Raw genomic sequence first — 13094 nt, 5'->3', positions numbered from 1 at the left:
ATAAAAATGATAACCTGATAAAGGAGACACAAAAAAATACTGAAGAAAACAATACCTTAAAAAACAGAATAGGAAGAGCTTCACTTTCCTGAGAGTCAAGAGCTCCAATGAGGAAGCAAGAGGTCCCTGGCCTACAATGTCTGATGCAGAGTCCTCAGGCTGCCCTCAGTCCTGACTTGCACTCAAGGACCATGGAGTCCAAAAGCTTAAGAGAAGGTTCATCTGTGGAAGTGATGGTCATAGTAGGACTAGGAATGGAGGATCTTTGCCAGTCTAATTTGGAAAATGCCAGAGAATGTGAGAGCCAGAGCCAGACAGATGCAGGAGGAAAACCAGGAGAGATATTTGAGGGAAGTGACTAATCCACACAATTTCTACTGAAAAAAAGCCTATGAAATGTACTGAATGTGGGAAAGACTTTAGTTAATCCTCACATTTTACTATGCACCAGAGAGTTCACATTGGAGAGAAACCTTTCAAATGAATGTGGGAAATCCTTCAATCACAAATCAAGCCTTAAAGTATACCTGAGGATTCATGCTGGAGAGAAATCCTTTGAATGTAAGGAATGGTGGAAAAGCCTTCAGTCAGAGGTCATAACTGACTTTACACCAAAGAATTCTTACTAGAGGGAAGCCATTTCAATGTGATGTATGTGAGAAAGTCTTCTATAAGTTCACACACCTTATTTATCAGAAAATGATTCATACTGGAGAGAAGCCATATGCGCACATACATACATACCTTATACATGTAATGAATGCAGAACAGTCTTCAGGCTAAGGTCAAACATGAATATGCAATCAAAGAATTCACAAAGATAAGAAATCTTTTGTGTGTATACATGTCATGAATATGGAAAAACCTTTAATGAGAGCTAAAAACCTAAAAAAATCCGAGTATTCACACTGGGGAAAAGCTTTAGATGTGTAATGCAGAAAACCCATCAGACAAAATTCAAAGATGTGTGTACTTCAGAGTATTCACACTGACAAAAAATCTTCTATATGTAAGTGATGTGGGAAAGCCTTCAATCACAACTCAGTCCTTACTGCACATCAGAGGTTTCATACAAGACAGTGCAGAATGAATTAAGATAAATATGGGGAAGTCCTCACACAGAGTTTGAATATGAATTTCCATCACTCTGGAAAGAATAATCATAAAGCACTTAGAGAATGGTGGAGAATGACAAAAAAGATGATCTCCAAAGGAGAGATGAAGAACTATGCCAATCTTTGACAGAGAGAAGTTCAAGTGTGTGGGACATTGCTCATGTTTTCAGATTCTTTCCTTTATTTTTATTGGTTTCTTTTCTTTCCCTCTTTTTTTTTCTTTTAAGTATTCGATGTTCTATGGGATGATTCTTTGGACATAGCAGGGACACAAGGGACATTTAGGCAATGTGAAAACAGCAGATATCTAAATGTTTTTCATCACTATATATAGTTATAAGGGGTTTTATTTTTCTTGCCTTCTCCATGGGCTTAGGGGTGAGGGAGAGAAAGAAGGAAAGAATTCGAGTGAAAATAAAATATAAGTGATTTAGTCAAAATCAAAACAAAAATGGTGGAAATGCAATAAACATCAGAAAACATATAATGACATAAACATTTTTCAACAATGGTGTTTATATTGGAGTGAATATATAGAAATGTACAAAGTGCCAGAAATCTATTTTACTGACTTTACAAAAAGTCAAAGAAATTTTACTGAAGAAAAAAAAAAGAACTTTGTGGCATCTATGCAACTTTCTGTTTTTCTAGCATTAAAGAATGTGTGTGTGTGTGTGTGTGTGTGTGTGTGAAGAATATAGGGAATGATGAAGTTCCTTTGTTCTTGGACCATTGTTGTAATTCTTTCCTTTTAAATAAAGAATGCAGATAATTTATTCAGAACCCACTTACTGGTTTAAAAATAATTTTGATTTGTCCTCTGACATTTTAAAAGTTATTGTTTCTCTTTCATTGACTAAAATCTGTCTATCTGTACATTTCAATTACTCAAAAAATTAATGAAAGAAATTCTTGCTTCTTAACTATGTTAAATGCCTTATTGATAAAAAACAAAACAAAAACAAAACCAGAATAAATGGCAAAAAAAGTCCAAAAATCCAATGAGGAGAAGACCTTAAAAAGAAGAATTAACCAAAGTGAAAGAGAATCACAAAAATTCATTGAAGAAAAGAACTCCTTAAAAAGTAGAATTGGCTAATGGAAAAGGGGGTACAAAAATTTACTGAAGAAAATAACTCTTTAAAAATTGGAATTGAGGAAGTGGAAGCTAAAGATTTTATGAGAAATAAAGAAATAAAAACAAAGAGTGAAAAAATAGAAGAAAATGTGAAATATCTCATTGAAAAAGCAACTGACACTGAGAGTGGAGTCAAGATGGTGGAGTAAAAGCAGGAACTTGGCTGAGCTCCTGCTCCAACCACCTCCAACACATGTAAAAAAAAGACTCTAAACAAATTTTAGAGCTATAGAACCCACAAAGTGACAGAGAGAAACAAATATTCCTCTGAAAGCAGCCTGGCAGACCAAGAGGAAGGGTCTATTGCACCAAGCTGGCAGCCAGGCAGGGTCCCACATGAGCCACACAGTCCCAGACTTCAGGGCAACCCTGACCAGTAGCCCAGACTGGCCATAGCTGACTTCAGGAGAGTGAATCACCAGCAGCTGTGGCTCTTTCCAGACTTCTCAACCTATAAACACAAAAGAGAAAGTATAAGGTCAGTGGGGAACTCTGTTGGAACTGGGTGACAGAAGAATGGGTCCAATCCCTGCACTCAGAGTGAAAGGTGGTGGAACCCTGGTGGATGCAGCTGTTGCTGTGTGGCTGCCTCAGGATCTCCTGGCCTACAGATTGTAGGGGTATAAAGTAACCGTTCAGAGGGTAATTGCTCTTTCTTTGACCTGCTTGAATTTGGCTAACAGTCTTGGGTAGTGGTACTAGGCTGTGTGGTCAGTTTGCCGGGGCTTGTGGTGGATGTAGAGGAGGTGCTCTCCTCAGAGCTTGCACAACAGCTCTGACAACAACTGTGAAATCATCAGCAATTTGGGACATAGCTCTCACCACTCAGCAATCAGAATTATACTGTGGCAAAGAGTTCAAAAGTCAAATAATTGACTGGAAAGATGAGCAAGCAGAGGAAGCACAATCAGACCATACAATCCTGTTTTGGGGATAAAAAGGATCAAAGCATGGAACTGGAGGAGGACAATGAAGTCAGAACTCCTACATCAAAAGCTTCCAAGAAAAATGAGAATTGGTCACAGGACATGGAGGAGCTCAAGAAGGATTTTGAAACTCAAGTAAGAGAAGTGGAAGAAAAACTGGGAAGAGGAATGAGAATGATGAAAGAAAATCATGAAAAGACAGCCGGCTAAAGGAGACCCAAAAAATACTGAAGAATATAACACCTTAAAAAATAGACTAACTCAAATGGCAAACTAGGCCCAAAAAGCCAATGAGGAGAAGAATGCCTTAAAAAAGCTGAATTGGTCAATGGAAAAAGAATTTCAAAAGCTCACTGAAGAAAATAATTCCTTCAAAAATAGACTGGAGCAAATGGAAGCTAATGAGTTTATGAGAACTCAAGATGCTATAAAACAAATCCAAATGAATGAAAAAATAGAAGGAAATGTGAAATATCTCATTGGCAAAACCACTAACCTGGAAAATAGATCCAGGAGAGATAATTTAAAAATGATTGGACTACCTGAAAGGCATGATCATAAAAAGAGACTAAAATCATCCTTCAAGAAATTCTCAAGGAAAATTGCCCTGATATTCTAGAACCAGAAGGCAAAATAGAAAGTGAAAAAATTCACCAATTGCCTCTTTAAAAAGATCCTAAAAGGAAAACTAGGAATATTATAGCCAAATTCCCGAGTTCCCAGGTGATGAAGAAAATACTGCAAGCAGTCACGAAGAAACAATTTGAGTATTGTGGAAACACAATCAGGATAACACAACATCTGGCAGCTTCTAGATTAAGGGATCAAAGGGCTTGGAATATGGTATTCCAAAGGTAAAATGAGCTAGGATTAAAACCAAGAATCACCTACCCAGCAAAACTGAGTATATTGTTTCAGAGGAAAATATGGTCATTCAATGGAACAGAGGACTTTCAAGCATTCTTGATGAAAACCAGAGCTAAACAGAAAACTTTACTTTCAAATACAAGAAAAAAGAGAAGCATGAGATGATAAACAGGAGAAAGAAATCATAAGAAACTTATTAAACTTGAACTATTTACATTCCTACGTGGAAAAAATGGTAACTGTAACTCACGAGAGGTTTTTTAGTATTAGGATAGTTGAAAGGAATATATATGTATATATGTGTATATATATATGAATAAATACAAATACATGTATGTATAGGAGGGTGTATGTGTGTATAAATATATATGTGAGTGTGTGTATATGTGTGTACATGTATACATAGACAGAGGGCACAGCATCATTTGAGTAGGAAGGGATGATATCTAAAAAATAAAATTAAGAGATGAGAGAGGAATATATTAGAGAAAGAGAAAGGAAAAGATAGAATAGGGTAAATTATCTCATATAAAAGAGGCAAGAGAAAATTGTAAAATGGTGGGGAAGAGCAGGAATGTTAAAGGGAATGGGTCCACATTACTCTCATTGAATTTGGCTTAAGGAGAGAATAGCATACCCACTCAATTGGGTACCTTTACCCTACAGGAAAGCAGCGGGGAAAGGGAATAGCAGGGGGGATGATAGAAGGGAGGGCAGATTTGGGGAGAGGGTAGTTAGAAGCAAACAGTTTTGAAAAGGGACAGGGTCAAAGGAGAAAATAGAATAAGTGGGGAACAGGATAGGATGGAGGGAAAAATAGTTAGTCTTTAACAATGTAACTACTATGGAAATGTTTTGTGTAGCTACACACTTATAACCTAAATTGAATTGCTTGACTTCCTGTGGGGGTGGGTGAGGAGGGAAGAAAGGAAAGAATCTGGAAATCAAAGTTTTAAAAACAAATGTTAAAAAATTATTTTTTTACATATAACATAGAAATAAGACATACAGGGACTGGGGTATAGAGATCCATCTTGCCCTACTAGAAAGTTTGGGGGGGGGGAAGAATGGGTGAGGATATAAGAAAGACCATATTGGAGCAAGGGGTATTCAGTAGGCTAGCTATTTTGGGGTGGGTAGGGGAGAAATGGGGAGAAAAATTTGTTACTCAAAGGCTTGTGTAAATAAATGTTGAAAACTAAAAATAAATAAATTGAAATATTAAAAAAAGAAAACTAAAAATAAATAATTAAATTAAAAAATTAATATACTATTAGAATTGTAAAAAAAAAAAGTTGTACTTTGTGTAGCCTGTGGATTATTTTTTTTATCATTATCTTTTCTAAATAGATTTTTGGGTAGAAAATCCTTATTCTCTCAGTGTCTCATTTGCTCTGATTCTTCTCTATTTTATGACCATATGGGAAATAAGTGATTTTGACTGATCTCTTCAGTGTGCATGTAAAATTGTCAAAAATAACCTATTTTTTTTGTATTTCCCAGAAGTCAAAGTATCGTAGAAATGGAGCAATGTTAGCAAAGTGGTCATGTATGAAGCCATTACTAAAAAGGATCAAAAATAATTAAAAATATATGTACATATATTTTCTATTTATTTAATTCAATATTTCCCAATTACATATAAAATTTTAAAATTCTTTTTAAACCATATTTGAGTTCCAAATTATCTTCTACCCCTACCCTTCCTTGGGAAAGCAAGCTATTTGATATCAATTATTCACTTGATATAATGCAATACAAATTTTAATATATGTTATGTTGCAAAGGAAAACATAAAAAAATGAAAAAAAAGAAAGTTTCAAAAGTATACAGCAATAGGCAGACTTCAAATTTTTCTCTCTCTGTAGGTAGATTTCATATTTCATAATGAATCCTTTGGAAATCCCTTGGATCATGATCTTGATTAGAATAGCAAAGTCTTTCACAATATTGCTGTTACTATGTATAATGTTTCCTGGTTTTGCTCACTTCACTTTGCATGAGTTCATCTAAGTATTCCCAGAGTTTTCTGAAACCATATTGCTCATTATGTCTTATAGCACAATAATGTTCCATTACAATCATACTGCAATTTGTTCAATCATTTCCCAGTGGATGGGCATCCACTCAGTTTCTTTGCCACCTTTGCCATTTTTGCCACCAGATAAAGAGTCACTATAAATATTTTTGTATAAATATGTTCTTTTACCTTTTCTTTTTTTGGGGGATAAAAACTCAGTAGTGGTATTACTATTCAAAGGGTATACAAAGGTCATACTGGTCCAAAGGGTTATATAGTCCTTTGGACATGGTTTCAGGGGAAAATAGTTTGCCAGCCAAGGATTATTCAATTCTATAGAAAGCAGTTCTTATGACATATCTAGAGACTAATGAGAGGAGGGAGGAGCACCTATATCTTGCTTTTGTGGATAGTCAATTGTCAGTGCTATCAAGGAGTGAATTTCAGATTGGAGGATAGGGAGTTAGATGAGAACTAATGGACAGAAAATTCTGAAGTGTAAAAATACTAATCATAGAATCTTAAGTTTGGGAGGTACCTCGGAAGCCATTTATTTTAATGTAGATGTGAATAAAAATCTCTTCTATAACATACTCAACATACCATTACCTCAGCTTTGTTTGAAGATCCCCAGGGAACCAACCCATCACTCCCAGATCTAGTCCGTATCATATTAGTACATCTCTAATGATTAATAAGGGGAAGCTAAGTGGCACAGTGCATAGAGGACAAGGCCTGGAACTAGGAAAGCCTGAGTTCAAATCCGGGCTTAGACACTTGCTATCTGTGTGACCTTGGGCAAATGACTTCATCTTGTTTGCCTCAGTTTCTCATCTATAAAATGAGCCAGAGAATGAAGTGGGAAATCACTCTAGTATCTGCCAGGAAAACCTCATTTGGGGTCAATAAGAGTCAGATAAGAGTGAAACGACTTAACAATAATAACAATGATTAAGATAATTTTCCTAAAATCAAACATAAATTTAACTCCTTGTAACTTCCATCTCATTTTTTCTGGGGCTAAGAAGAAAAACTGGAATCTTCCTTCAATATATAAATAAGTATCTTTAAAGTTTGTGCTACACAGACTTTGTGCTGGGTTCTGGGTATAGCATGATAAGAACATAACAGTATCTGGTGTCAAGGAACATCTATTTTTTTTTTTTTTAATTAATCGGGGTTAAGTAACTTGCTGAAGGTTACACGGCCAGTTATTTCTGGGTATGGTGCTGAGCATCTGAGCCCGGATTTGATCCAGGTCATCCCGACACTGGAACCGGTGCTCTTACTCGCTGAGCCACCTGGCCGCCCCTAAGCAATTGGGGTTAAGTAACTTGCTCAAGGTTACACGGCCAGGTGTTTCTGGGTGGGTGCTAAGTGTCTGAGCCTGGGATTCGATCTCCAGGTTTTCTCAACACTGGAGCCGGTGCTCTTACTTGCTGTGCTACCTGGCCGCCCCAGGGAACATCTATTTTAATGGAGAGGGGTCATAGTAGAACAGCAGGTATACAAACAAGTACATATGAAATAATGGTGATTTGGAGGATGACTGGCAGCTGGTGGAAAGAAGTCAGAAAAGATATGCAGGAGGATTGAATTTTGGATTGAACTTTGAACTAAGCAGGGATTCTGAGCCAAAGTTGAGAAGGAAATACCTTCTAAGCATGGAGGATGGCCTGGGCAAAGGTGTGGAGATGGGAAATAGGATGTCATGTCAAGTTGTGAAGAACATTAAGTAAGTCAGTTTGTCTGGAACATAGAATAGAGGAAAGAGAGTGATATTTAAGGCTGGAAAGGTAAGCAGGGACCAGATTGTGAAGGGTTTTAAATTCCTAATAAAGGAGTTGGTATTTTATTCAATAGTCAATAAGGAAGTACTCGAAATTTTTGAGCTAGGAGGTGATAATGTCAGACTTCTGACATCATTTTCACCTACATTATGTGGAGGATGACTGAAGAAGGAAGGAACCTGAGCCAGGGATATAATGTAAGAGTTCTTGTACATGAAAGCTCTTCAGATACTTGAAAACAGGTAAAATATCCCCCTAAAATCTTCTTTTCTCCTGTTACTTCAACCATGTCCCAAAGAGAATCAATTCCAGGCCTTGACCATCCTGGTGGACCTCCTCTAGTTGCTCTCCAGTTTTTCGGTGTCCTTCATCTGTCTTAGCACCGTCATGCAGCGTTAACTCCAGCCCCAAACAACTTCCCTGCCAGTATATCTCCTACAAAGACTAATTCTGATACTATTGTCTTGCTCTCAAAACTATGGTTAGATTACATTGAACTTGTCTTCACTTGTTTTCTTGATCACTCTTGCTCCTAATCAGGTCACACTAAGCATCCATTTCTCTCTCTATAAAGTCATCGATTAGTCTTTTGTTTCTTCCCCCACATCTCAATCACTCTTTATCTCTCTTTAGTTTTTCTTACCTCCATTTTATCCTTACATGTTTGAAGCTAACGGGCCACACATTACCTTTGGTAATGTAACACCAGTGGAATCCTGGAAGACATACTAATTTCAATTCTATTTCCATCTTATTCATATGAATGTGGTTTTTGCGTGTGTGCGTGTGTGTGTGACAAACAGACCGATATTCTTGAGAATCTTTAGAGGTATTCTTCAAAAAATGATTGTATTTTGTAGAAACTATTGATAGTTTCATGTTTAAACATAATTGAAAATTATATAACTATTATATAACTATTGATAGTTTCATGTTTAAACACAATTGAAAATTTCTCATAAAACCTATGGCAGTATTCATTCAATACTTTTTCTCTGTCTCTGTCTCCCTCTGTTTGTCTCTGTCTTCTCTCTCTCCCTCCATTCTCCTTTTCTTTCTCCCTCTCTCTCCTTCCTTCTCTCTTTTCTTCTTTCCCTTTCTCAAAGGTATATATGTTTATCAAAGGCTATTTCCACAATGTTCTTATAGCACAGTAGTCTTGTCTTGGGGTTTGCTGTCAGGATAGAAAGTTACGTGTAGCCCTGAATGATTTTCCCACATCATTTTTCAAAGGATTATAACTTCATTGTTTAACACCAATAGGCCACACTTGGATATTGATCACAAACACTTAAGTAGAAGTGTTAAATCTTTCTTTTGGTGCCTTAGAAAATTTTCAAATCAGTGAAACATAAGTAATACATATATAGTTTCAAACACTCTGTAATGGTAATGGGATTTGAAGATCTATGCCCCTTGAACTTGTTGAGGTAACAGTAAGGGGTGGAACAGGGAGAAGCCCAAGCTTAGAGATGCCAGAACTTCTGTGAGCCAGCATCTGGAGGCTGGGCTGCCACTGCTGCAGACAGAGAAAGGAGAACTGAGGACTGAACTGAGAACTAAGAACTCCTGAGAAATGAGGAGAGAGGAGAACTGGGAAGAAGCATGACTGCAGTGCTGGTACTTTGTGTGTTTTGATTTTACTTTGTCAGATTCATCTGCTGGTGAAGGACCGTGCTGTTGCTACAGAAGCCCTGGGACATTTTTGTTGGTTCAGAAACCCTGAAAGGGGATTTTCTTGTTTTATGTTGTAATGTAATGCCAAAAGAAGGCAACTTCCCAAGGTTCAGAATACCAGCATAGGTGCTCTCCATTTTATTCAGTAACAAACCCAGAACAGAGAAGATCAAAACATGACATCATTCAAAATACAGCATTTACTAAATGTGATTAAATAATCTCCAAGTCCTACCCATCCCAGGACCTTCCAATCTTTCAATCAATTACAAAGTCTCTGTTCTAAATACTTCTCCACCCCTAGGCTATACCTTAATTAAGTCCACCACAAAGCCCCTCTTCTCAAATGGAGATTAGTTTCCAAACATAAGGTCAAAAGTTCCCCACCCCTGGATCACAATTGAATCTACCCCAGAGTTACATCAAGTTTAAACACAGCACTTAATACCCAAATGGAGGTCTTTTCTTCATCTTGACACGAGGCAAGTTCTCAGTAATCTTAGTTCCTGGGGAGACAAGGCTTAGCAAAGCCACAAGATACATTGCCAGTCCCTTCATGAATTTATCCTCTGTCTGTAGAACAGTCCTAGAACCCCTGAACACATTAGCAAAGCCCTCTCCCAGGATTTCTGTAAACATACAACAAGAAAATCCTTCTTCAGGGTTTCTGAACCAACAGAAAGGCTCCCAGACCCCTGCAACAACAGCACTGTCCTTCACCAGTGGACAGTATTCATTCTGTCTGCAGGACAGTCTCCAGATCCCTGCAACAACAGCACTGTCCCTCACCAGTGGACAGTATTCACTCTGTCTGCAGGACAGTCTCAGGGCTTCTTAGTGAACAGCCAGGTTCCAGGACTTCTTCAACAAAAGGACTGTCTTTCACCAGTGGACAAATCTGGCAAAACAACATCAAAACAGACAGACAAAGTACCAGCAAAACAGCCATGTCTCCTCAGTCCTTGGCAGCTCAGGGGGCAGGTCTCAAAAGTCCAGGGCAATTCAAAGCGGCCACCAGCAATTCTCTTAGTCTCTCTCTGTCCACGAGGTGCTGCTTCCAAAAAGATCTTCCGCCTCTCTCTAGTGTCTCTCCAAATCTACATCACCAGCTCCTCCCAGTTCAGGACTTTCTTTTCACATCAACAAGCCCATCCCACAGGTGGGATTAACAAGCTCTGGGTTTTAACACAATCAATTTGAAAACCAAGCCAATCCAGGGGAATCTTTAATTGCCATTACTATCACATATGTTTACAGAAATCCTGGAGAAGGGTGCTGTTGATATTTTCTGGGGTCCTGGCACTGTATTAATCATCTAGGCTGATTCCTCAGACCTTGTTGTGTCTAGGTTGATTTAACAGGTAGATAGTGAATTGATGAAGACAAGCAATGTTTATGTTTGTTATGGTGGCTTTGTTAAGCTTTGTCTCTTCCCCGGAACAGAAACTGCTGAGAACTTGCCTTAGGTCAAGATGAAGAAAAGACCTCTCTTTGGGTATTGAATGTTATGATGATATTGTAACCTATTTGTGAACTAGGGGTGGATGAGCTTTGTGCTTTCCACTGCCCCTTGAGAGGATGCTTGCTGGTTACTGATGTTACTGTAATTCAGTTGTGATCCAGGGATGGAAAACTTTTGACCTTTGTTCTTTGTGACTGACCAAATAAATGTACTTTATTTATAATTGGAAACTAATCTCCAATTGAGGACTTAGTAAATGATTGGGTTACTCTGTATTTTGATTATCTCTTTTCTGTGACTATTTTGCCTTAATATGTTACTGAATAAATACAAATTTAGTATACTTGCTATCTGAACCTCGGAAATTGCTTGCTTGGCATTACAGACTCATAGACTGATTGATTGGGATCTGGAAGGAACCTCAGAGGCCATCTAGTCCATATTCTTCATATTGAAGAGGAGAAAATAGATACTACTTTACTTTGTAATAAAGCAATATGAAATCAGATTTTGAATGACTTTCACAACTATTATTAGTCAGTTGTCATAATTACTGAATAATACTACAAGCTTATCTGTTCCATCTTTTAGGATGGTCTTCCTTTTCCTAGCACTCGCTTCAGGGCACCCTTTACTTCATTGTTCCTCAGACTGTAAATAAGGGGGTTCAGCATGGGGTTAAACAGGCTATGGAATAAGAGGAGATATTTCTGCTGTCCTTTGGAGTTCCTATGATGGGGCCCAATGTACATAATGATGGCAGTGCCATAGAAGAGTCCTACTACACAGAGATGGGAGGAGCAGGTAGAAAAGGCTTTCTGTCTCCCCTCTCTTGACTGTATATGCAGGACTGCCCAGATGATTCTAATATAGGAGATCACAATTGAGCAAAGGGGTCCGACCAACACAGAAGTAGCCCCTCCCAATATGAGGATCTCATTAACATGGGTATCAGCACAAGCAAGTTTGAGAATAGCTAATATTTCACAGAAAAAGTGATTAATTTTCTGGGGACCACAGAAAGGCAATGGCAGTAATAAAATTAGATGGGTCAAAGACAGAAGAAATCCAAGGACCCAGGAGGTCAATGATAAAGTGATACACACCCTCCAGTTCATGATAACAGAGTATCTGAGAGGGTGACAAATTGCCACATAGCGATCATAAGACATCACCATCAGGAGAAGACATTCTGTGAGGGCAAAGGTCAAAAAGAGAAAAGTTTGAGTTAAGCACCCTGTATATGAGATAGGCTTGGATGGGTCCAGTAGGTTTGCCAGCATCTGAGGCACAGTGTTACAGGCATAGGAAATGTCAACAATGGCCAAGTGTGAGAGGAAGAAGTACATGGGGGTGTGGAGTCTGGCCTCCACACAGATGAGTCCTAAGATTACTCCATTCCCCATTAGGGTGAAGGCATAAAACAGAGAGAAGAGCCCAAGGAGAAACATTCTCATATCAGGGCCAACAGGAAATCCCATCAGAAAGAATTCTTTAACCAGGGTGTGGTTGTTCATCATATTTCTGTGACAGAGACAAAGACATCTTTTAGGCAAAGTGTGATACAGAGAGTTTTTATCCACTCTTTTTGTAGATAAAAAATTATGAGAATAAAATCCTTCCAATGACCTTACCTTGTGCTTTTAGAAATCTTATTTTGACTAAAATAACACATTATTATTCTCTTAGTTCTTTTTCATGCGATTATAGAACTATCAGTTAGTAACTTCCTCTGTTCTCTTCTTTTAAACAAGATTAGTACCTTCTCTGTACCTGATAGACTTTGAGCACTACAGGGGACTGGGAGATTAAATGACTTGCCCACAGTCATGCTGCTATTATATATCAGAGACAGCACTTGAATCCTGACTCAGAGTATTGCTTCCTGTCAAGTATATCATGGCATGTCTCTTGCTAAAGACAGTATTTTAAAGACCTACCTTGTACCCATTGGTGTGAATACTCTTTCTTCCTAGGTATATAGCAATCCTTCTGTGCTAATTTGGTAACCTGTTAACTTTCTATAGGTTAGAAAAATTTCCATCACTTTATGGCCACCCTTACAGTATGATACCATCATTGCCTTTGCCTGATCTTTG

General features: G+C 37.9%; 1 protein-coding gene and 1 long non-coding RNA gene across 2 annotated transcripts in view; one reads left to right on the top strand and one right to left on the bottom strand.

Annotated features, from left to right (window-relative positions):
* LOC138160715 (uncharacterized) overlaps positions 1-13094 on the top strand; it is a 239240-nt gene that overhangs the window by 86778 nt on the left and 139368 nt on the right. The gene's annotated exons all lie outside the window — the stretch shown is intronic.
* LOC138160526 (olfactory receptor 2A7-like) lies at positions 11583-12860 on the bottom strand. Its single transcript, XM_069087077.1, has one exon. The coding sequence runs from the start codon at positions 12513-12515 to the stop codon at positions 11583-11585; it is 933 nt and encodes a 310-aa protein (XP_068943178.1). The 5' UTR covers positions 12516-12860.

The sequence above is a fragment of the Petaurus breviceps genome, unplaced genomic scaffold, assembly GCF_028583685.1.
Source record: "Petaurus breviceps papuanus isolate PSGF00001 unplaced genomic scaffold, PetGlider_PUasm1.0 181, whole genome shotgun sequence".
Lineage (NCBI taxonomy): Eukaryota > Metazoa > Chordata > Mammalia > Diprotodontia > Petauridae > Petaurus > Petaurus breviceps.
Note: the sequence above shows the minus strand (reverse complement) of the source record. Positions and strands in the feature narration are given on the sequence as shown.